The following is a 24647-nucleotide window of genomic DNA, read 5'->3' as shown; positions in this document are numbered from 1 at the left end:
GTTATTTGATTATGACCGATTTTTTTATTTAGTGGGTGACCTATTTATCTAATTTTAGTGATAGTCTTCTTAATTCAAATTGTACTTCAATTTTAGTTAAGATTTAGCCTTTAAATACTGTACAGCGTAATCCAGTTTTAGTCTAGAAAATTTAATAATTTTGGCAATGAAAACAATCTTATATATGCAATTTGCCACACAGATTTGAGAATTAAACATACTTTTCTAATAACCATAATATAAATTCACTTTTGCCTTACCCAGACTTGTGAGGCAGAGGCCGGCAGAGGCCAGTATGTCGAGCCCCACCGGGCAGCCGAGAGCAGGGGTAGGAACGGACGGAGGGTTGCTGCTGCAGCTGCTGGTGATGCTGTTGGAGACTAATACACCACTGCTCTCCAAACCCAGCAGATAACGCCTGGCCTCATACATGTTCAGAGCATTCCTCTCCACACTCTTCACTATCACTGACTGACAGCCCAGAGAAAGAGATATTTAGGTGAGACTTTAGAAATCAGATCTCCTCCACTAGTAGTTGCTATATTATTCTAGAATCTAGACACAACGTGAGACCTGATTCTTGTTTTCTGTACCATATGACACAGTTAAAGTCTTCAAGCTAATATAAATGTAAGGGATAATGTACGGACTGCTGGTCATTATCACAAAATGGGATCTCGACCTGAAGCGGGTCGTACTTGTATCCAGAAGGGACCAACTGACTGTATTACCTATTAACTAAACAGATAAATAAACAAGCAATATATATTGCAGAATATAACGGTCAATTATACAGTTTAGCGGTCATTAGACCGAGCACCTATTATGGTTTTTCAAATATTACCTTGTAGTGTGTTATAGCTGTTTGTGAATTTAAAAAAAGTCTGTAGAGGTTCAAAAATCAAAGTGCACGAAAAATGGAGTTATTGACTCCCAAAAGAGCCGACACTGAACACCTGAAACGAGTCGTTAATAATTCCAGACTTACTTCCTGTACTACCTACATAATTTCAGTGTTGCCAACTATTTTCAATGGAAAGTAGCTAAAGCCTGCTCGAAAAGTAGCTAAATGTCGCCAGATGACGTCGTGCGTCATTAGCATATTAATGACGTCATCACGTCGTATTTGCATTCTGCCTAATTTGTCGGTACTGTAGCCTACTTCAGTTTATAATAACGGTTATCTCCCCTAAACCGTGCTCATACTGTTTTTTTACAAGTATATAGCCGAATGTCCAGTAAAACGGTTCTCAATTACATATTTTCTGTTAGACAACGGAACGGAACTTAGCTAACGTTACATGTTTATGAGTTTGAAGAAGGTTTATTGTTGTGTTTGGATAAGTAAAATGTATAGAGTCTGTAAATATACGATCTGAAGTCGGAGAATTCAGAAACCGAACCGGAATGAACTAAAACTCTGATTAGTAGTGAATATAAGCGCATGCCAAGAAAAAACGGTCAAATTAAATGTTTTGAATTAAAATAAAGGAGAAGGCAGCCGCTATGTGATCACTGATTGGTTCCTGCTAACACAGCGTGCACATGCGCAGCTCATTCATGTCTATGTCCGCTGGCGTGCAGTCAACGGAATGTGCTGCTCCTCTCAGCCGCTCACTGAAAAGAGCAGAAAAAGTCGCTAGATTTGTCGCTAGTCGCTTTTTGGAAAAAATGTCGCTAAAGGGGTCTGAAAAGTCGCTAAAAATAGCAAAAAAGTCACCAAGTTGGCAACAATGCATAATTTGGTAACAAAACCCGCCTCTATTCTTCATTGGCTGCTCGTGAACAGCTTTTACCCGCCTTCAAATACTCTAAGCGGTAGACCAATCACAACAGACTGGGACATCTGACCAATCAGAGCAGAGTAGGCTCTCTGAAAGGAGTTTAGAATGAATGCTTTAGAACGGATCATTGAACGAGTCGTTTTTGACACTGGGAAATAAAAGGTAATGGTAATGCCGCAATTTAAATTATGAGCAAATTAAAGTATTTTTTGACCTTGGATGCATGCAAATCTGTTGTATGAGAACTTTAAAACAAAATCAGGCATGTTTAAAAACCATAATAGGTGCACTTTAAACACTTGACTCATCATAATCAAGTACTCTAGAGAGCTGTAAAAAAAAAATTATATTGTAAGTATACTGTGTATATATATATAAATATATATATTATAATACATAAGTATATTATAGTACATGTAATGTACATTTTTCTTTTACAAAACAGTCTGAATCCAGTCGAAAGAGAGAAAAAAGCTAGCTTGCCGATTCAATGAACACAGAATAATTGTAAGTTATGTTGGATATAATGCGCTTATTTTGTTGGAAAATACATTTATTTGAAGTCATAAAGTACAGGCTTGACACTGTAAATAACTGCCTGCAGTATTTATGGTGAACTCTTTCAACTGAAATGAATCTGAGTGGAGGATTTTTGAGGATGTAATTCGGCATGTACTCAAATGTCTTAGTCAGTTGCTAGCCAAGCTATTCTTTACCATACATATATAAAAGATATGACACGATAAGTGAAGAGTGAAAGAAGAGAAGCTGGTTTATAAAGTGGCATCAACAGACAAATCACTGACATGTAAAATTATGGGGTTTATGCGAAGAAACATAATTTACAGTGCTGCCATTCAGCCTAAAACATAGGCTAGGATTTCACCCTTGACCATGCCCAAAGATGTGAACATGAATACTGTGAATTTTTTCTAGTTTCCATATCCAGTAAGCCACCCACAAATCCTATATGTTCCATAAATTACTTTTACGAGACCTTAATGCATGATGGGAGTATTTGTGAACTCTCAATATGTAATATATACAGTGGGGTCTGAAAGTATGAGACTTCTATTATTTTATAATTGAATACATATTTTCATTACAAATTAATTATCTGTGTAACAATTAGAGTTCCATGAATTTCAGATTTTCTTAGAATCTGGAGTGTCCCCCTTTTGCTTTCATGATAGCATGATCTCAAGCTGGCGTGGACTCCACAAGTTTGCTCACGACCTGATGGTCCATGTTATCCCCAGCATGTTTGAGAATCTTTCAAAGAGTATTTTGTCTGCTTCAGTGGCAGAAAGGAAATCTACACAAAGGAGTTAGCAAGGTCAATGTCACAAATGTACTTACATTTGATTTGTGACATAGAAATAGTGAAGACACGTAAATATTTTGTATTAATATTACGTCATAACTCTTCTTTTTTCTAAATTGGTCAAAATCCTACTACTTTATTTCCAAGCTATAATAAAAACTTAATAATAAAAAGATGTAATGTGATTTTTGATGTGGTCGCAGACTTTTGGACCCCACTATGTGTCATCGGGTAAATACAGGCAAAGAGTGACACTTTCTGATCATTTACCATTGGCGTAGTTGTAAAAATATCATCCAAATGGCTAAATCAATGTCATCCCATACTAGTTTAGGACAAACTTAACAGTGTTGGGGAAGCTCCACTTTGAAACTATAACTTACCAAGCTATAAGCTACTCGTAACTTAAAGTAGTTAAACTCTGTAAATCTCTCAGATTTTCTTTATGATAAGATACACACAGTGACACATTTACTGATCAGCCACAACATTAAATATTAATGTTGCCTAATATATCACCTGCCTAATATTGTGTAGGTCCCCCTTGCACCACCAAAATAGCTCTGAACCGTCAAGGCATGACCTCTGAAGATGACTTGTTGTTTCTGGCAACACAACGTTAGCAGCAGATCCTTAAAGTCCTGTAAGTTACAAGGTGGGGCCTCCATGGATCGGACATGTTGGTCCAGCACATCCTATAGATGCTCAATCGGATGGACATCTGGGGAATTTGGAGGCCAAGTCAACACCTTGAACACTTTGTCTTGTTCCTCAAACCATTCCTGAACAATTTTTGCAGTGTGGCAGGGTGCATTATCCTGCTAAAAGAGGCCACTGCCATCACGGAATACCATTGCCATGAAGGAGTGTACGTGTTCTGCAATAATCTTTAGGTTGGTAGTATGTGTCAAAGTAACATCCACATGAATGCCAGGACCCAAGGTTTCCCAGCAGATTGCCCAGAGCATCACATTACCTCCGCCGGCCTGCCATCTTCCCATAGTTCATCCTGCTGCCATCTCTTCCCCAGGTAAACGATGCACACGCACCCGGCCATCCACAAGAAAACGTAAATTATCAGACCAGACCACCTTCTTTTATTGCTCCATGGTCCAGTTCTGACGCTCACATGCCCATTGTAGGCGCTTTTCTATCATGGCCAGCGTTAAGTTTTTCAGGCATTTGTGCTACAGAAGCTCTTCTGTGGGATCAGACCAGACGAGCTACCTTTCGCTCCCCACGCGCATCAATGAGCCTTGGGTGCTCATAACCCTGTCGCCAGTTCACCGGTTGTACTTCCTTGGACCATTTTTGGTAGATACTAACCACTGTATACTGAGAACACCACACAAGACCTGCCATTTTGGAGATGCTCTGAACCAGTCGTCTAGTCATCACAATTTGGCCCTTGTCAAAGTCGCTCAGATCCCTACGCTTGCCCATTTTTCCTGCTTCCAACACATGAATTTCAAGAACTGACTGTTCACATGCTGCTTAATATATCCCACCCCTTGACAGGTGCCATTGTAACAAGATAATAAATGTTATTCACTTCACCTGTCAGTGGTTTTAATGTTGTGGCTGATCAGTTTATATAGCTTCAGCAATCTCACACATGAGGGACGAGCGTCCCTGCACCAGAGTGTGGATCAGCAGGGTGCAGTTTCAATCTCTCCCAATCACTTCACGCGACTCATAGAAGCGACGCTGAACGCACAGAGAAATTACTGTTTCAGAGTTTGAACAAATTTACATTACCTGCTTCCTTATTATTAGAATTTTAATAAAGAATGCATTAAAGATATAAGACCTGAGTTTTTCCCTTTAAAGATGTTCTGATATGCAAGTTTTGCTTAAGTGGAATGGCAGTTCCGGCTCTGCTTTATTTCACAACAAGAGTGTTTCTGTAGTTACTTATTTTAGATTTTTTATAATATCCTCATCATGGTTTAAAATTATCTTTTTGGCTCTCCAGCCACTGTGGCAAGTTGTTTCCAAGGTCACTAGTCACTCAGCATTTTCACTAGCCAAAATCCCCCACCTCGCAAAAAGTGATAAAGGTAACTTCAGACTGTAACTTTAGGTTACTCATGTCCTCCGAAGGGCAGACCAATCACAGCTATAATAAGGAGCCCACCCCCTTCCTATATAAACTGCTGTGAAGCCCTAAAATGGCATTCAGAAGCACGCTCTTCCCCCATGTAATGCATGAAGGGAAGCTTGGTGATGTACCTCACTATGTAATCGGGTTTACGTGAGTAACCTAATGTTCTGGCAGAATCTAAAATATGACATCAATCTAAATATAAGGGCATCATTTATTTTAACTGGATCACTAACAAGAACCGATCCACTTAAAAGATGTATTATTCCCAACGCTACATGAGAGATAGAGGACGGTTTAGGTGAGCACATCGGTTACTCTCTCGGCTCTATTGCTATACAATGTGATAAATGTATCACTACAGCATTTTGTAACTACACTGTTTGAAAGTGTAGCTCGTTACTGGAAAAGCAACACTATTGTGAAAATAGCTGATATACTGAAAAATTTTAATGTTAATGGTGTCGCTACATTTAGGTAACAACTTCTCAACACTGGAACTTGATTTTAGTAATTGAATATTTTTGTAATTCAGCTTAAGTGTCCAATTTACCTGTATTCACCCTATATGTACTGTAAGACAAAGAGGTCATTTAACTTGGTCTTTGAGTTAGTTTGTGACACTATCTGCACAAACCTTGCTTGGTTGTTTGGGTTTTGGTTTGACACTAATGAACACATCAAGCTGTTCCATCAGAGAACTGATGCACTGCGGCTCTACCTCAATGTCCTCTTTGATGTCAAACATCAGCACCAGTGGCAGACAGCCCTGCAGAAGACACAAGCAAGACAAAATTAGACCAAGTTTTTCTACACCATTTTAAATCATTCATTCAGTCAAGCTTTAAGTGTTTCAAGGACCTTGCTGGCTTTGGTCCTAAAGCAGCAAAGCTCCAGTTATTCACTAGTGATCCATCACCTCCTTCTCATGTTGAAAAGAAAAGAGCAGCAGGTATTGCAGGCGCAAGGCTTTCATTTACTAGGCCTTGACCCCTTTTTTTCGTCTCGAAAAAAACAGCTAACTCAGCAGACAGCAAGGAAACTGCTAAATACGCAAAAATTCTAGAGGGTAGTAAGTGCTGTAGAATCCTGCCATGACAGTCTTATTTGCGAATGCTAAAAATGTCCTTAATGGATCTAAATTGAGCCAGAAAGCTTGTGTGAATACATTATTCTAAGCCGCTAAATTGAATAAAGTCTCTTCCCTCACCCCCAAGTGTGTGTTTAAATCAGGACTGGGTTGTCTTGTGGGAACACACAGGGCAATCTTTGTCTCTTAGCGAAGACCGCAGAATTGTGGAGAGCTAATTAGTTTGGTTTCTTTCACCAAGGGAATGCTCTCGACTTGTGTTCCTCAAAAAAGGATATTGTTTTTATACTACTTCAGGTCCCCCTGGCCTTCTCAACTTTATTTTTCCTCTGTGTTGGTTGGGGACTGTTAATTCGAAAAGGACCACCACACATTGAGACTAGTGGCTTGAGGGGAACAATTAGAGGAGCTAGATTTTGTGATGAAAATATGAAGAGTGGTGTAGCTGTTCCCTACATTACTCAACATTACGATGTAAGAGATATCCTGACAAATTTTCCAGGAATTGTTAAGGTGTTCTGAGTGGTTTCTCAGTATAAAACTTCAGCATGTAACTCGCATAGTTTGTGCTTCAGACATGAATGATACCTTAAATTGTGCAGCTTGTTGAGATGATTTTGAGGTTGTTGAGGCAATATGTTTAAAAACAAAGCTCAGAACACCCTAACAACTGCAAAGCAACACCCTGGCAACCAACCACTATGCTAGTGCACTCAAGTCATTAGTTCTGGAAACTTCATTACATTGCTAGTACTGTAGTCTCAAAAGATCCAGCTCATGACAGTCATTTTTTCAGGAAACACATTGCACTGGTTGCACTGTGTTTCATGGTGTAGACTCAAAAGATTCAGCTCATAAGAGTCATTCTTTCGAGAATCAGACTACACTGGTAGTGCTGTATGTTTAGCACTGTAGATTCAAAAGAACTGACTGAGTAATTTGTTCAAGAACCACATTTCACTGGTCAAGCAAGGGAACAGTTCAAGACTGATTAATGGAACCAAAAGTCAAGAAAAGAATACTTCAATAATAATTCAATTAAAAAATAAAAATGGTTCTTGGTTCTTAAAACTTGGTTCTCAAGCCGACTAAACACAGAAATATAGGACAAAGCAATCGCTCACCATCAGGTACTGGCGGGCCAGGCACACAGAGTCAATGGTTCCCTGCATGTAGACCGTGGATTTCTTCTGCGGGCAGTTGGGGTCTGGGAAGTGGACCTGAGCACCTGTGCGCTGCATGATGTGCTTGATGTTGCTGCCGTTGCGGCCCATCATGAAGAGGTGGTGCTGGGGTGCGATATCCAGCTGGGTGCTGACAGTGATGGCGCTGGCCAGGTTGCCCATGAGGTGCTCCAGTAACACGGCAGTACCCCTCTGCAACAAGTCCACAAACACCTCAATTACCTCTTCTTCAATCTCAAATCCATTCGTTTTCAACTAGTTTTGCTTCAGGACCCAGATTTTACATCAAGTGGCGAGTGACTCATCAAAGTGCCAAAATTGTTTATTCTACCAAAGTAAACAAAAATGTCCTTAAAATAAAACAGGAAAAATTCACATCACTAAACATCTCATTTGGCTAGCTTTTACCAAGTGACAAATGAATTTGCACCAAAATAATGTTAAGTTTGATTGGACATCCAGCTTTGGAGTCAACAACAAAAGATATTCCCTCTCATTTAAAAGTTGATGAACCTATATATTTTCCACAATTAACATAACCAAACAATTATATGGAGAGTTGCATTTTATTATTTGCTTTTACCTTTGCTTTCACTGCTGTTTGTAAGCCAATCAGAGCAAACCATTGAGTGTCCCATTTTTGAGTTATGACCCACTGGTCTTAACGACCCTGGTTACGATCTGCCAACATGGCTGGTGCTTGTCGATGCTAATAGAGCGTGTTTTAGTAAACAACGTTTTTATAATCTTGTTTTTCCATTTGGAAAATATGACCTTGAGAATGGCCTAAATTTAAGACTTGCTTTCAGCGCACTATAGCGAGGAAAAATAGAGGGGCTCTTTTGGGGCTCCTTTCTGGCTGCATCTGTAGGCAGATTTGGCATGGGACTCCCCAGTCTGACTCTCAGCACATCTGGTATGGTATGCATAGCCAGCAAGACAGCTCTGGACCAAGACCCTTCCTCAAGACCAGGGCTGGAAGAGGATTCTCCTTGGGAACAAGAACAAGCTACAGGCTCTTATCCCACACTAGAACCTCTGTCTAAGCCACAATGCCAGCAGCAATTCACAGAGCATGAACAGCTCACCACCAGTGGCAAACACCACTTCAGGCACTGGGAAATCATTATATACTCAACCTTATGTCGTGTTAAACTCAAATGACATATTTCCTTCTCTGGAACACAAACAAAGATATTCTGATGGAGAATATCTTCCATCAGGCAAGGGAATTGAGCAAAGCTTTTGAACGGTGCTGCAGAGTATTCATCTAGTGAATCTCTGCCCTCTACCTAACAAAACAGACGAACTACAGCTCCTCACCCGTACAAACAAGGACTTTTCAAACACTGCTGCATTGTGCTTCACAGAAACCTGGCTGAGTGAAGCCATTCCGGACAGCACGTTACATCTGCCAGGCTTTCAGCTCTTCTGAGCGGATCGCATTGCTGATTTAACGGGGGAAATGAGAGACAGAGAAAACATGCTTTTACATCAATGAAAGTTGGTGTACAGATGTAACGACGTTAAAGAAAATGTGCTGTCCTAATTTGGAAGCGCTCTTTTTCAACTGTAAGCCTTTCTACTCGCCACAGGATTTTTCCTTGCTTATTCTGGTGAGTGTTTATATTCCTCCGCATGTGTGCGTGAATGCAGCACTGCAACAGCTGGCTGATCAGATCACAGACATGGAACAATACCCTAACTCACTTATTATTATTTTGGGACATTTTAATAAAGTCAACCTCACCCATGAACTGCCAAAATACAGACAGCACATTACATGCCCCACCAGAGACAGAAATACATTGGATCATTGCTACACAATAATAAAGGATGCATATCTCTCTGTCCCTAGAGCAGATTTGGGACTCTCTGTACACTGTCTGGTTCATCTTCTTCCAACCTACAGGCGGGAACTGAAATCAGCTAAACCTGTAGTAAAGACTAAAGAAATGGACCAAAGAAGCAGAGCTGGAACTACAAGCCTGTTTTGATTGCATTAACTGGAGTGTATTTGAAGCTGCAGACACCAATCTGGATGAGCTCACAGATACTGTGACATCATATATCAGTTTCTGTGAGGATATGTGCATTTCTTACTAGACCTTCTTTAACATACAACAATGTCAAACCATGGTTTACAACTAAACTCAGGCAGCTTATGGAAGTGGGGATACAATATTGTACAATTTGGCCAGGAACACACTGAATGGGGAAATGAGAGTGGCTAAAATATGCTCCTCTGATAAGCTTAAAAACAAGTTTTCAGCTAACGACCCTGCCTCAGTGTAGGGAGGCTTAAAAGACTTTACTAACTTCATGACACCATCCCCCAACACTGTAGGGAACCAACAACTGGCTGACAACTTGAATGTGTTTTACTGTAGATTTGAAAGGCCCAGTCTCACACCCACTCTGACCTTCACTTCACACCACAAACAACACCTCCTGCAACCCCCCTCCTGCTACTCAACCTGCACTTAAGATCTGAGGTGTGCCATGTTTTCTGGAAACAAAAGACAAGGAAAGCACAGGGCCCAGATTGTGTTTCACCCACTTGTCTAAAATGCTGTGCTGACCAGCTGGCCCCCATCTTCACACAGATCTTCAATAGATCACTGGAGCAGTGTGAAGTTCCCTGCTGCTTCAAACGCTCCACCATCATTCCTACCCCAAAGAAACCCAAAATCGCCCCCATCACTCTGACGTCTGTGGTCATGAACAGGACATCACTGGACCCTTTCTAAATCCCCTTTAATTTGCTTATCGAGCAAACAGGTGTGTGGATTATGCCTCCAACATGGGATCGGATCATATCCTGCAACATCTGACTAGGGACATATGCAGGGATCTTTTTTGTGGACTTCAGTTCGGCTTTCAACACCATCATCCCAGCTATTCTCCGGACTAAATTACACCAACTCTCTGTTTCCACATCTATTTATCAGAGGATCACCTGCTTTCTGACAGACAGGCAGCAGCTAGTGATACAGGGGAAATTCACTTCCAGCACATGTATGATCAGCAGTGGTGCCCCCCAGCAATGTGTGCTCTACTCTTCTCCCTGTATACCAATGACTGCACCGCTAAGGACCCCTCTGTCAAGCTCCTGAAATTTGCAGACGACACTACTGTCATCCGCCTCATTCAAGATGACGATGAGACTGTATACAGAAGGGAGGTTGAACGACTAGCTCACTGGTGCAGTCAAAACAACCTGGAGCTGAACATGCTCAAAACAGTGGAGATGATTGTGGACTTTAGGAGGAACACCCCAGCATTGACCCCGCTCACCATTCTAAACAGCACTGTGGCAGCAGTGGTCATTCAGGTTCCTGGGTGCTACCATCTCACAGGACCTGAAGTGTGAGACTCACATTTACTCCATTGTAAAGAAGCCGCAGCAGTGGTTGTACTTCCTTTGCCAGCTTTGAGGAAGTTCAACCTGCCACAGGCGCTGCTAATATAGTTCTACTCAGCAGTCATTGAGTCTCTCCTCTGCACTTCAATAACAGTCTAGCTTGGTTCAGCTATGAAATCGGACATCAGAAGACTACAAAGGATAGCTCGGACTGCTGAGAGGATTGTTGTTTCCCCCTGCCCTCCCTTCAAAAACTGTAGACTTGGGGCCTAGGTAGCTCAGGGAGAATTGACACTGACTACCACAGCTGGAGTCGCAAGTTCGAATCCAGGGTGTGCTGAGTGATTATAGCCATATTTGCCTTATTGTGGATTTTTTATATATACTTCCATTCACTTTTTATTTTTATCCTTTTTTATTATTATCTCTCTCTTGTTGTTGTATTGTTTGTGCACTGGAAGCTTCTGACACCAAGAAAAATTCCTTGTGTATGTAAGCATTCTTGGCAATAAAGCTCATTCTGTTTATGATTCTGATTAAATAGATGCTAATTATAGCAACACAACTAAGAACGCCATTGATCGGTATTACTTAAAGCAGCGCAACTCAACCTGTGGCCCTCAAGTGATCTTTTGCGGCCTGTGTTATCATCAACAGAAATACATTTAACAGCATGCTTTCAAATCTGTATTCATTGTGAGGTGTCCATTCTCATGAGGATTTACACTAGTTCTCTACATTGCTGAATCACGGTAGAGAGGGAGTTCAACTGCAAGAGGATGTTACAAATAAAAAATATCTGAGCATGGCTGATGTTATGACAGTGGCGGCCAGTCTGCATGTGTATTCATACACAGTGCATGTATGCTCATGCGCAGTCTGTCAATCAAACATGCAAGCTCGCAGTCACATTTGAAAGTTACTCAACATGGTGTGGAATCTGTGCAATCTCTTGAATAACTCATCAGAGATATGTACTTGTCATGACAGTATTTACAGGAAAAATATAACAGTTTTTCCTGCAATGACGGAGTTGAGACACCTTCATGCAAATGCTTTAGTGATCTACTTTAGGGCAAAACACTAAGGGGGGTGAACAAATCTTTATGACTTGTCACTGAAGCTCTTTTGGTGCTAATATTGGATATATCGCTATTGTTTTTTAACACATCTCTGGTGTATGTGAAGTTGAACACTCATGTTGTTTGTTAGTTGACAATAACAGTGACAACAGAACTGATCAATTTCAGAAAATTGATCTTAATCAAACCTCTTATGTTTAAAATAATTACTAAAATGGATAGTTGACCCAAAAATTAAATATCTCTCATCATTTAGTCGCCCTCATGCTATCCCAGATGTATTTCACTTTCTTTCTTCTGCAGAACATAAATTAAGATCGTTGGAAGAATATCTCAGCTCTGTTGGTTCATGCATTCCATGTGAATGGTGTCCAGAACTTTGAAGCTCCAAAAAGCACATAAAGGCAGCATAAAAGTAATCCATCAGACTCCAGTGGTTAAATCTGTGTCTTTAGAGGTGATATGATACATTTGGGTGAGAAACACATCCATATTTAAGTCCTTTTTTACTATAAATCTCCACTTTAACTTTAACTTTCAGATGTGAAAGTGAAACTAAACAGGTTGGGCAGTGGTGGCTCAGCGGTTAAGGCTCTGGGTTAATGACCAGAAGGTCAGGGGTTCAGGCCCCAACACCACCAAGACACCACTGTTGGGCCCTTGAACCTATCTGCTCCAGGGGCGCCGTATCATGGCTGACCCTGCACTCTGACCCCAGCTTAGCTGGGATATGTGAAAAATAAATAATTTCACCATGTATATGCAGAAATGTATGTATAATGTGTGACAATTGATCAATTTATTACCACATGTGACTTTCAGATGTAAAAGTGAAAGTCAAATTAGAGAAAAAAACAGGTCTGTTTCTCGCTCACACCTATTATATGGCTTCTGAATGGCCTGTTTAGTTTCACTTTCACATCTGAAAGTAAATGTGGAGATTTATAGTAAAAAAAGACAAGGACTTTAAATATTGATCTGTCTTTCATGCACAGAGCGGAGATTCTTTTCCTAAAAAAGAAATCTGGGATGGCATGAGGGTGAGTAAAATGATGAGAGAATTTTTAATTTTAGGTGAACTATCCCGTTAAGTAACATTCCAACATTCTTACTTTAAAATATTTTATTATATATATATATATATATATATATATATATATATATATATATATATATATATATACTATAAATATACACAGTAAACATTTTTATAGTAAGCATATAGGAATGTTACTTAACCGGATAGTTCACCTAAAAATAAAAATAATTTCTTCATAAACATCTCACCTTTACAGCTGCAGCATTATTCTGTGAGCCCCGCACAACTCCTGTCGCTCCATAAAGTCTGGACCTCTGCTTGAAGGCCACAGAGATGTTGTATGTCTGGGAGATGTGCTGGATGGCAGGAGAGCTGGGGTCAGGGTTTAACTGTACTATGACCGGCAGCTCAAACATCAACACCAGCGGGAGTAACTCCTGAAAGATGAACACAGACCCATCATTTAAAGGAATCATATCAAACATTTTTCTAATGATTTCACTTTTTTAAGGTTTTTTGCATAATATAATTTTTCATGACTATTTTTCAACTTCTCTCAGACTCTTACAATTACAGATTTGTTTTTTTAACCTTCTTCACATGTGAAATTAGCAACAGCACTTTGCTACACTCACACATGGACTGCGGGTTTGCAGTCAGGTTGAATAAAAGATAAAAGAATAAACTGTCCCATCCAGCCTGATTTAATTTTTATATCATGGTTTGAACTGTATTTATATTAGCCTGATATGCATTTAGAGTTTGAATTTATGAGTTCGTGAGTTTAATTCCCAGGGAACACACAATCCGATTAAATGTATACCTCAGATGCACTTTACGTCACCTTGTATAAAACCGTCTGCCAAATGCGTAAATGTGAAAAACTAAATATACATTTTGTTATTTTTTTTGTATTCACAACAGGAAAATAATGGGTAATCAATCAGCAAAGCAGGATTGGTCCAAAATGGCACTTCTACAAACAAAACTCATTTAGTAGCAAACAACATGGAATACCATTGAACATTACCGTAACCACTACGAAAACCATGGCATTTGATCAATGGCCCCTAGGCGAGAACGTTCACATCATGGAGACCAATCAAACATCGATTTTATCTTAAGCAAAATGAGCTTACAAACTTGTATGAAAAAAGGAATGAGTTAAGCAAAAAACCACTCTGATTTAGGGTCGTCAAGAGCCCAGCAAAGAGTGCCTTACCAAACTGAATGGGTAAACAGAATGAATGGCCAAGCCTTAAAAATGTAGCTCTGATCAGTCCCATATGTTGTGGGGGTTCTGCTCACCCTAATGTTCTGTACCGGGGTCCAAAATGAAAGACATTCTCTGGCCCTTTAGATGTGGTCAGGACAGTCACTCTCTCTTTAGACAAGGAGACTTTTATTAAGTTTAACTGGAGCCGGGAGCAGGACATCCTTCATAGAGCAAGCTTTGGAATTCCAATCATTCATCTTTGCTAATGGTTCTGTTCATTCTCTAAGGTTTTAGAACCATAACCATGATTATTTTTTTACCAAAGGCATATGCACTGAATATAAGCAGAGCTTCCAAAACAAAAATCTTCTGTGCTTTTATTTAGATTACTGTTAATAAAGGATCTGGAGGAGAACGCTGTACTCTGATCTTTTACAAACAAGGGGGACTTGAAGTCTGAGTTTTCTTGTGACCTTTTGTAGAATCAATAACTCCTGTATTTGCTTTGCTGTGTGTTTGCATAGACAGCACACAACCAAAGAGCTGGGAAGATGCTTTGTGGCTCATTCCACAGAAATGAAATTGGCTCCTCTGAGAATGCAAGGCTAATCTTTAAACGGGCTAATCTCACTCAAGCATCAAGCATTGGGGACACAGCCAACATGCATTGACTCCAACTCATGCATACATTTTTTGCTTGTACTACATAACCCCAGAAACAAAAACATATTAAACCAGCCCTAGATGGTTTGCTGGTCTACTTTAACTTGTCTAGCTGGTCCCCTAGCCCAGCTAAGCTGTTCTTCAACTGGCCTTCCAACTTAGCCAAACTGGTCTTTAGATAGACTAGCTGGTCTCTCGGCCTGGCCAAGTTAGTTTTTTAGGTGGTCTAGCTGGTCTTGCAGCCTGGGCAAGTTGGTTTTCAGGTGGTCTAACTAGTCTCCCAACTTGGCCAAGCTGGTCTCCCAGTCTGGCCAAGCTGTTTTTCAAGTGGTCTAGCTGGTCCTCCAGCCTGCAAAAATTTGGTTTTCCGGTGGTCAAGCTGGTCTACCAGCCTGGTCATGTTGGTTTTCATTATGGTCTGTCTGGTCTTCCATCCTAAGCAACTTGGTCTTCAGCTGGTCTCCCAGCCTGACCAAACTGGTCTTCAGATGGTCTAGCTGGTCTCACAGACTGGCAAAGCTGGTTTATAGGTGGTCTAGCTGGTCTTCCAGCCTGGGAAAGTTGATCTTCAGCTGGTCTACCAGTCTGGCAAAATTGTTTTTCAGGTGGTCTAGCTGGTCTTCCTGCCTGGGAAAGCTGGTCTCCCAGCCTGGCTAAAGTGGTCTTCAGGTAGTCTAGCTGGTCTCCCAGTCTGGCCAAACTGGTCTTCAGATGATATAGCTGGTCTCACAGACTGGCCAAGCTGGTTTATAGGTGGTCTAGCTGGTCTTCCAGCCTGGCTAAGCTGGTCTTCAGATGGTATAACTGGCCTCCTAGCCTGGTCATGCTGGTTTTCATGTGGTCTAGATGGTCTTCCATACTGAGCAAGTTGGTCTTTAGCTGGTCTCCCAGTCTGGGAAAGCTGGTTTTCAGGTGGTTGGTCTTTAGTTCGTCTTCCAGCAACGCTATGCTGATTTTCAGATGGTCTAGCTGGTCTCCCAGCCTGGCCATGCTGGCCTCTTAATCTGGCCAACTGGTGTTCAGATGGTCTAGCTGGTCTTCTAGCCTGGACAAGTCCGTCTTCAGTTGGTCTCTAAGCCTGGCTAAACTGTTTTCAAATGTTCAACCCTGTCTCCCAGCCTGGCCAAGCTGGTTTTCAGGTGGTCTATCAGGTCTTTCAGCCTGGGCAAGTTGGTCTTTAGATGGTCTCGCAGTCTGGCTAAACTGTTCATCAAATGGTCAATCCTGTCTCCCAGCCTGACCAAGGTGGTCTAGCAGGTCTTCCAGTCTGGTCATTTGGTCTTATGCCAGTCTCCATGCCTGGCCAAGATAGTGTTTATCTAGTCTAGCTGGTCAGCCAACTGGTCTATCAGCCTGACCAGCTGACCAGTGCTCATAACCCCTCTAAAGCCAGCAAACCAGACCAGCCTGACCAGGGTGGGAGACCAGCTATGACAAGAAAATTAGTTTAGGCTGGTTTAAACTGTTTTCTTCAGTGGGGAACATTATGATTCTGCTGAGATGTTGGGCTATCGCATTCTGACGGTTGGAGATGTTCATATTTGGTGTTCCATGGAAGAAAGAAAATAATACAGGTTTGAAATTAAATGAGGGTGAGTAAATGATGACAATTTTAATCTTTGGATGAACTGTTTCTTTAAGATTTTGCTGTGAAGTGAGGTTTTCACATTCGGACAGCTGGAGACATACAGAAACATAAAAAGTGCTATTACAAAATTGGTGCAACAATCGCAATTGGCCTGAAAAGAGGCTGAAAAATGTTAACTGTCAGACTTGAGGTTAATTGAGATAATTATGCTTGCCCACTACTATTTACTGGGTGTAACAACAAAAGAAAGCACAAAAATGACAAAAATGATCTTTCAAAGAAAAGAGAAGAAAGTGATGATTAGGTGGTAAGGAGAAAAATTCCCAGAAGTTCTGGTCACGCGAGTGAGGAAAGAGAAAAGGATGCAGCCCAACTAACTTCTTTCCATCAAATGCATTTTTCATCCACAGTACTTCGACTAAATATGTTTTGGACATAAAAATGGGGTGGCCTGGGTTTTTCGTAGGTGCCCATTTCATACAAATTGCAGTATGAAACAATAGTGAAGGCTTATGATAGTTTATGGTTTAGAGAATCCTTGAGTTAATTGGGGATTGGTCTTTGTGAAAACACTGTGGAAGCACGCTTTGCTCGAATGCTTTGGCTTGTTTTTCTTGGTTCTCTCTGAGGAGGAAGCACGTGTGAGGTGCCCTGGCACTGCTGTAACCCGAAGAGCAAGTCTGGACAGAGCAGGAGCACAGGCGGCGACTCCCAGCCAACAGGCAGTATATCACTGAAACTGCAGTTACATTGTTGAAAGCCAGCTTCAATTGGCACCATGTGTTTCACATCAAATTAAAGGAATAGTTTACCCGAAAATGAAAATACAGACATTATTTACTACCCTTGATGTTGTTCCAACCAATATGACTTCTTTTTCATCCGCGGAACACAAAATTAACTTTTTGAAGAATCTTTACCCCGCTCTTCCCTACAATGACAGTTCATAGTGTCCACATCGGGCAAGCACCAAAAACATAAATGTATCAGAAAAGTAGTCCATACAATGTGTACACTATATTCCAAGTCTTCTGAAGACATATGATACATTTGTGAGAGATAAAGTCTTTTTTTTTTTATTCTGTTATTTTAATTTTTAAGTAAAAGAGTTAAATGAAGATTCTTCAAATGTCCACAGGGAGGACAAAAACAGCATACCGGTTTGGAACAACATTAGGGTGAGTAAATAATAACAGAATTGTCATTGTCAATTTCTTTAATACTGGTCTTTAAGGCAAGGCTCAACTCCAGACTTAGACCTTGACTGTCAAAAGTATCAATCTAAAAATAACCTTCTTATTCCGCATACTTTATTCCATTAAAATGCTTTTGTCTTCACAACTTGTTGGGAGATTAATAGGAAGATGGCCATGACAATGAACTGTCAGGAAGGAAATAACTACAGTGATTGTAAAACACCAACAGAGGGCAGCAGTCCTCCAAATTCTCATCTCCATCCATTTCAATGAGGAATGCTGTTTGTTGTGTTTCTGGGATGACCACTTGGATGCACCCCCCACCCTCCCACCAAAATATGTAATCATGTTATGAATGTTTATTTACCCGAATTCTGGCTCTGGCAGCCTCCACCCCTCCTGGCTGGCCTGCTATGGACACCTGAGGAAAAAAAAAGGAAAATGCCACATTTACAGGAAAGTCTGAAACAACCTTAGTAGTGTGGAATTAAATTAAGAAGATTTTGAAAATGCAATGTTAAATGAAGAAGAAATATTTAAGTTTCTGCTCTATTTAACTACAGTATAACATAAGCAATTTTGCTTCCATTGTAGCACACAAGATGCTCCCTGATTCTCAAATCATGCTGGATAACCTGGACCATCAGAATTTGCACAAACTTGTAAAGTTCATGTCAGCTCAAGTTCCTTTTCTGAAATTTGTAAATAAAGGTATAGTTCATCCAAATATGAAAATGATCTAATAATTTCTCTCATCCTCGTGCCATCCCAGATATGTATGACACTGATACAATGCAAGTGAATGGTGATCAGACCTTTGTTGCTCTAAAAATCACCAAAAAAATAAAATAAAAATAGAAGTAATCATATATATCCAGAAGCCATATATTAGGTGTGAGTGAGAAACAGATCAATATTTAAGTCCTTTTTTTTTTTACTCCAAATTCTCTTTCACTTCTGCTTCTGAAAGTCACATGTGGTGCATATGAAAGTGAAAGTTAAAGTGGAGATTTAGTGTAAAAAAGGACTTAAATATTGTTCTGTTTCTCACCCACACCTATCACATCGCTTCTGAAGATATGTATTAAAACACTGGAGTCTTATGGATTACTTGTTTCCTTTATGTGATTTTTGGACCATTCACTTATGGACCTACAGAGCTGAGATATTCTTTTAAATGTCTTCGGCTGTGTTCTGCTGAAGAAAGAAATTGAAACACATCCGGGATGGCATGAGGGTGAGTAAATGATGAGAGAATTAAATTTTTTAGGTGGACTATATCCCTTTAAATATATTGAATGTATTAAACCTCATTTGCAACTCCATATATTAAAACTTGCCATGCTGTGATCAGTCACATGATGCACATTTGGCATAACTGAAGTCAAACTGTCACAACATGTCTTTAAGTAGCAATAAAATATCATAAAAATAAAAAATACTTTGAGAAATTTGAGAGCTACAACAGAAACTGCCACTTAAATTTCAGTCTCTTCAGCACTAAAGCTATCATATGGCTTCAGAAGACTTGTAACTGTGCACAAGTTGCATGTACTACTTTATTGGTGTTTTTTTTCATCCTTTTTGGAGTTTGACAGCTCCTTGTCACTGAAGGCTTTCATAGTACTGAAAAGAGCAGCATTGACATTCTTCAAAACGTCTCCATTTATGTTCCACTGAAGAAAGAAAGAGTGCGAGTAAATTGTTTAATATTTTTGGTGAACTAACCCTTTAAGAATGAAAAATACCCTCCTGTCAAATGTTATCATAAGAGCACCACTAGGAGGAGTGTGATTTCTTCATCCTACACTGGCTGGCTCGCATTCACCTGTCAGCAAGTACCAGACTCTCTGCACCCAACATTAGTCCACACTGAGGGAGTGCTATTGCATTGCTCAATGTCCACATTCCCCACTTCATCATGTCTGGAAACACATCTCACATCCAATTATAGCTCTGTCTCTCTGCTATCACTGACCCTCCCTTACAGAGAAGACAACATATATACATAGCTCAGCAATTCACCCTGATAAAAGTTGAGACAGGCCTGCTAAAACTGAGATGGAAAATATAATTTAATGGGTGAATCTCACGAGTCATGTTTCTCTCCAAAATTTGAGAGAAATAAATGAGACTTTTAAAAATGGTTAAGATTTTTTTGGTATTGTAACACCAATGAAAGTTATTTATATGGGTTAGATCAAGTAGAGATCCATTAGAGAACCAGTCTTAAACAAAATGATTTTTAAAAATGATTGGATGGAAACGTGGAGATTGTTTTTTCTAAACAATATTAGAAATTGAATGGACTGTCTATCCATCACAGCCTTGTTTCCAAAGTCAAAGAATTAAAGGAGCAATATGTAACATATACATCAAGCGTTTAATATGGGTACTGCAGTCCAAATTTGTCTTCCCCTCCCCCTCCTCCCCAGCTTTGAAGCTCAAGTGGGTTGCCAGGTTGAGGACACGCAACAGGAACGAGCAAACTGACAATGGCAAGCGATGAGCATTACACTGTAAGTTGATCAGTTAATGTATACATTTGCAATGTTTTTATTGTTTGCAAATTCTAAGCCAGTTCATGTGGATTTTTTATAACTCTGTCAATGTTAACTAGATGTATTGCTGGCTTCCATGGCAGTAACACGCTGTGTTTGCCTGCTAACTTGTTTCAAATCTGGGAACCCGGGGTGTCTAAATACTATTGGGAAATGGGCAGTGGGCAGGATCACACAGGCCAAAACACAAACAGAAATTCCGGCCCGGAACGAACGTTTCAAAGTAGAATATACTGGCAGTAGCATTGTTTTCAGAGAAGCCAATCTTAATCTCCTAAATCTCTGATAACAATTTTATGCATTAGTACAGAAAATATATGACACCTTTCACCTTTAAATACATGTCATATACCATGATTAAGAGTTAGTCACCTGTCTGGTCAAGAAACATTGTTTGTAAGTGACTACGTGGTCAGTGTTGTGTAAGTCTGAATCACACCTGGTTGCTCTTCTCAGCCTGGTTATTGCGGTTGGAGTCAGGGAAGTGGATGTGACAGCCTGTGTCCTCCATCACCTTCTTGATGTTGTTTCCACCTTTGCCGATGACATGCGAATGCTCCGTGTGCGAGACATCCATTTTTAGAGTCACACGGTTACTCTGAGATGACAAAGAGTTGGATTGTATTGGTTGTGGTTCTATAGCAAGCACAAACGCTAAATACATAAAAACAGACACAGCCACTCTGTTAACATCAATTAACATTGCAAGTGACATGAATTAGATGACCTATAGCCAAGGTCAGTATTCCATTACATCATGTCTTCAGAGAGTTGTCTCTATATACTATTTCCCCTTTCACTTCAACAATTTTAGGAAATTCCCTCAAATGTCAAGAGTGGTGTTCAAAAAATCAGTGTAGATTCTAGTTTTTTTATGTACTGAGAGGAGCCAAATAAATATAACGTCAATATGATTCTTCAATCAGTAGGCAGTCTTGAATCCAATTTCCTTTCTTTTCAAGAAAGATACAGTGATAAAATTAAACTTTAGTCAGTAATTGAAATTCTGAGAAAAATATTCCTGTTTGTTGAACTTTTACAGTTGGATATAAAAAGCATACTGTATAAATATATGGTAAGACTTAACAATAAGGTTGTATTTTTTCAAATTAGTTAACGCAATACAAACAAATACTTCAGCCTATTTTTAATATTTACGCATTAATCTCTTGTCTAAGCCCTCTACTACTTCGCTGTTGAGACAGTGGGCGGGAAGGAGAAGACTCTCCGCTTACCCTGCAGTGTTCAGGTGAACATTTACTCTGACTTGACGCGTCACTACTGAACAGGCTGCTTCAGCTTCCTGATTCCCCACAGCGCTTATGTCACGACAAGGAGCAGTACTTCACCATAACCGCCTCATTGCCACTCTATCTCAGGCCAACGCCCGGCTAAAACCCCACACCAGCTGCATCAGCACTGGCAAATTTTGCTGCCGAGCCGCTGGTAAAGCCACTCAAGCCGTGGCCCAAACAAAGGCAGCCGCCTCAGCGCAAGCCCCACACCGACGGGAATGAGATCTCACTGGCTTCTTAACATGGTCATCCTGGCTTAAGAGTCGCAGGGTAAGAATTGCCCAATTGGTGTTAAAGTACACTCAACTTCATTGGCATGGACAAACAGAGAGTTCCTACAAGACAAATGTTTTGCAGCAGGATGGTCTTCTCAAAATACATTCGCAAAGGTTTTACAACCTAGACATAACAATTCTCTCAAAACACGTCCTCTCTTCCTAGAGCGCTTGCTATTTTATTGGCCAAATATATATTTATGCCCCTCTTTTTAAGTACGGGCTCCCTGTCACTTTACACAACTGCCTGCATTCGGATTGCTGTGTTCCCAAAGTAACAGGCACATATAAATAAACTTCCTTTCCGACTGGGTTCGTGAAGGGGTTACTCCATACTATGTGACCATAGTTCAATATGTATATATATATATATATATATATTCTGAGAGTTCCCCTTCTAGCTGACCATGAGGTTCATTCACTCACGGTATACTCATGTCGGTCGCTGTCCCGCAGGACTGCGACTTCATGTCGTGCACCGTGATGGGACTCTTTTCCCAATATGCATCAGCTTAGTGACACAATCTCAAGTGTGCTGAGTCATAAAGGAACGTCTCGGTTATGTACATAACCTCAATTCCCTGAGACGAGGGGAAAAAGACATGGTGTAATCTGGCTGCACTACAAGACACAAAGTTATTTGATGTGCAAGCGATGCACTCTTTGTCCCTCAGTCAGAAAATTATGAGGAATGGTGTTTGTTTTTATAGCGGACAGCTTCGCACCTAAAAGGACAAGGCTCAAGCACCATAGCCAATATTAGAATTGCCGTTATTGTAGAGAGGTTTCAACTAGGTCTGAGAACATTCTAGAGGCTGTTGTGCGTGATGCCAGATGGGCTGTTTTGAATATTTCTGTAACTGCTGATCTCCTGGGATTTTCACACACAACAGTCTCTAGAATTTACTCTGAATGGTGCCAAAAACAAAAAACATCCAGTGAGTGGCAGTTCTGTGAATGGAAATGCTTTGTTGATTAGAGAGGTCAACAGAGAATGGCCAGACTGGTTGAACTGACAAAGACTGCAGTAACTCAGATAGCCGCTCTGTACAATTGTGGTGAGAAGAACATCATCTCGGAATGCTATTCTGAGATGCGGGTTGGCACTGTTTTGGCGGCACGATGGGGGCCTAAACAATATTAGACAGGAAGTTTTAATGTTGTGGCTGATCAGTGTATATACACTCACCTAAAGGATTATTAGGAACACCATACTAATACTGTGTTTGACCCCCTTTCACCTTCAGAACTGCCTTAATTCTACGTGGCATTGATTCAACAAGGTGCTGAAAGCATTCTTTAGAAATGTTGGCCCATATTGATAGGATAGCATCTTGCAGTTGATGGAGATTTGTGGGATGCACATCCAGGGCACGAAACTCCCGTTCCACCACATCCCAAAGATGCTCTATTGGGTTGAGATCTGGTAACTGTGGGGGCCATTTTAGTACAGTGAACTCATTTACATGTTCAAGAAACCAATTTGAAATGATTCGAGCTTTGTGACATGGTGCATTATCCTGCTGGAAGTAGCCATCAGAGGATGGGTACATGATGGCCATAAAGGGATGGACATGGTCAGAAACAATGCTCAGGTAGGCCGTGGCATTTAAACGATGCCCAATTGGCAATAAGGGGCCTAAAGTGTGCCAAGAAAACATCCCCCACACCATTACACCACCACCACCAGCCTGCCCAGTGGTAACAAGGCATGATGGATCCATGTTCTCATTCTGTTTACGCCAAATTCTGACTCTACCATCTGAATGTCTCAACAGAAATCGAGACTCATCAGACCAGGCAACATTTTTCCAGTCTTCAACTGTCCAATTTTGGTGAGCTCTTGCAAATTGTAGCCTCTTTTTCCTATTTGTAGTGGAGATGAGTGGTACCCGGTGGGGTCTTCTGCTGTTGTAGCCCATCCGCCTCAAGGTTGTGCGTGTTGTGGCTTCACAAATGCTTTGCTGCATACCTTGGTTGTAACGAGTGGTTATTTCAGTCAAAGTTGCTCTTCTATCAGCTTGAATCAGTCGGCCCATTCTCCTCTGACCTCTAGCATCAACAAGGCATTTTTGCCCACAGGACTGCCGCATACTGGATGTTTTTCCTTTTCACACCATTCTTTGTAAACCCTAGAAATGGTTGTGCGTGAAAATCCCAGTAACTGAGCAGATTGTGAAATACTCAGACCGGCCCGTCTGGCACCAACAACCATGCCACGCTCAAAATTGCTTAAATCACCTTTCTTTCCCATTCTGACATTCAGTTTGGAGTTCAGGAGATTTTCTTGACCAGGACCACACCCCTAAATGCATTGAAGCAACTGCCATGTGATTGGTTGATTAGATAATTGCATTAATGAGAAATTGAACAGGTGTTCCTAATAATCCTTTAGGTGAGTGTATACAGCTCTGGAAAAAAATAAGAGACCACTGCAAAATTATCAGTTTCTCTGTATTTACTATTTATAGGAGTAAAATATAGGATCAGTGATGATCTGGGGGTGCTTCAGCAAGGCTGCAATTGGCAGATTTGTCTTTGCGAAGGACACATGAATCAAGCCACGTACAATGTTATCCTGGAAGAAAATTTGCTTCCTTCTGCTCTGAAAATGTTCCCCAACTATGAGGATCATATTTTCCAGCACGACAACGCTCCATGCTGCACTGTCAGGTCAATCAATGTGTGGATGGAGGACCACCAGATCGAGACCCTGTCATGGCCAGCCTAATCTCCAGAACTGAACCCCATTGAAAACCTCCAGAATGTGATCAAGAGGAAGATGTATGGCCACAAGCCATCAAACAAACCGAGCTGCTTGAATTTGTGTGCCAGGAGTGGCATAGTCACCCAACAGCAATGATTGAAAATCACCAAATATA

General features: G+C 40.7%; 1 protein-coding gene across 1 annotated transcript in view; it reads right to left on the bottom strand.

Annotated features, from left to right (window-relative positions):
- LOC127633197 (protein bicaudal C homolog 1-like) overlaps positions 1-24647 on the bottom strand; it is a 132712-nt gene that overhangs the window by 23250 nt on the left and 84815 nt on the right. The window contains exons 5-10 of the mRNA XM_052112063.1: positions 20635-20793; positions 18002-18055; positions 13220-13408; positions 7427-7678; positions 5850-5981; positions 261-471 (exon numbers count right to left, since the gene is read on the bottom strand). Of these exons, the coding sequence (XP_051968023.1) occupies positions 261-471; positions 5850-5981; positions 7427-7678; positions 13220-13408; positions 18002-18055; positions 20635-20793 (997 nt within the window). The remainder of the gene's footprint in view (positions 1-260; positions 472-5849; positions 5982-7426; positions 7679-13219; positions 13409-18001; positions 18056-20634; positions 20794-24647) is intronic.

Source organism: Xyrauchen texanus, chromosome 40, assembly GCF_025860055.1.
Source record: "Xyrauchen texanus isolate HMW12.3.18 chromosome 40, RBS_HiC_50CHRs, whole genome shotgun sequence".
NCBI lineage: Eukaryota > Metazoa > Chordata > Actinopteri > Cypriniformes > Catostomidae > Xyrauchen > Xyrauchen texanus.
This window is presented reverse-complemented; position numbering and strand designations above follow the sequence as displayed.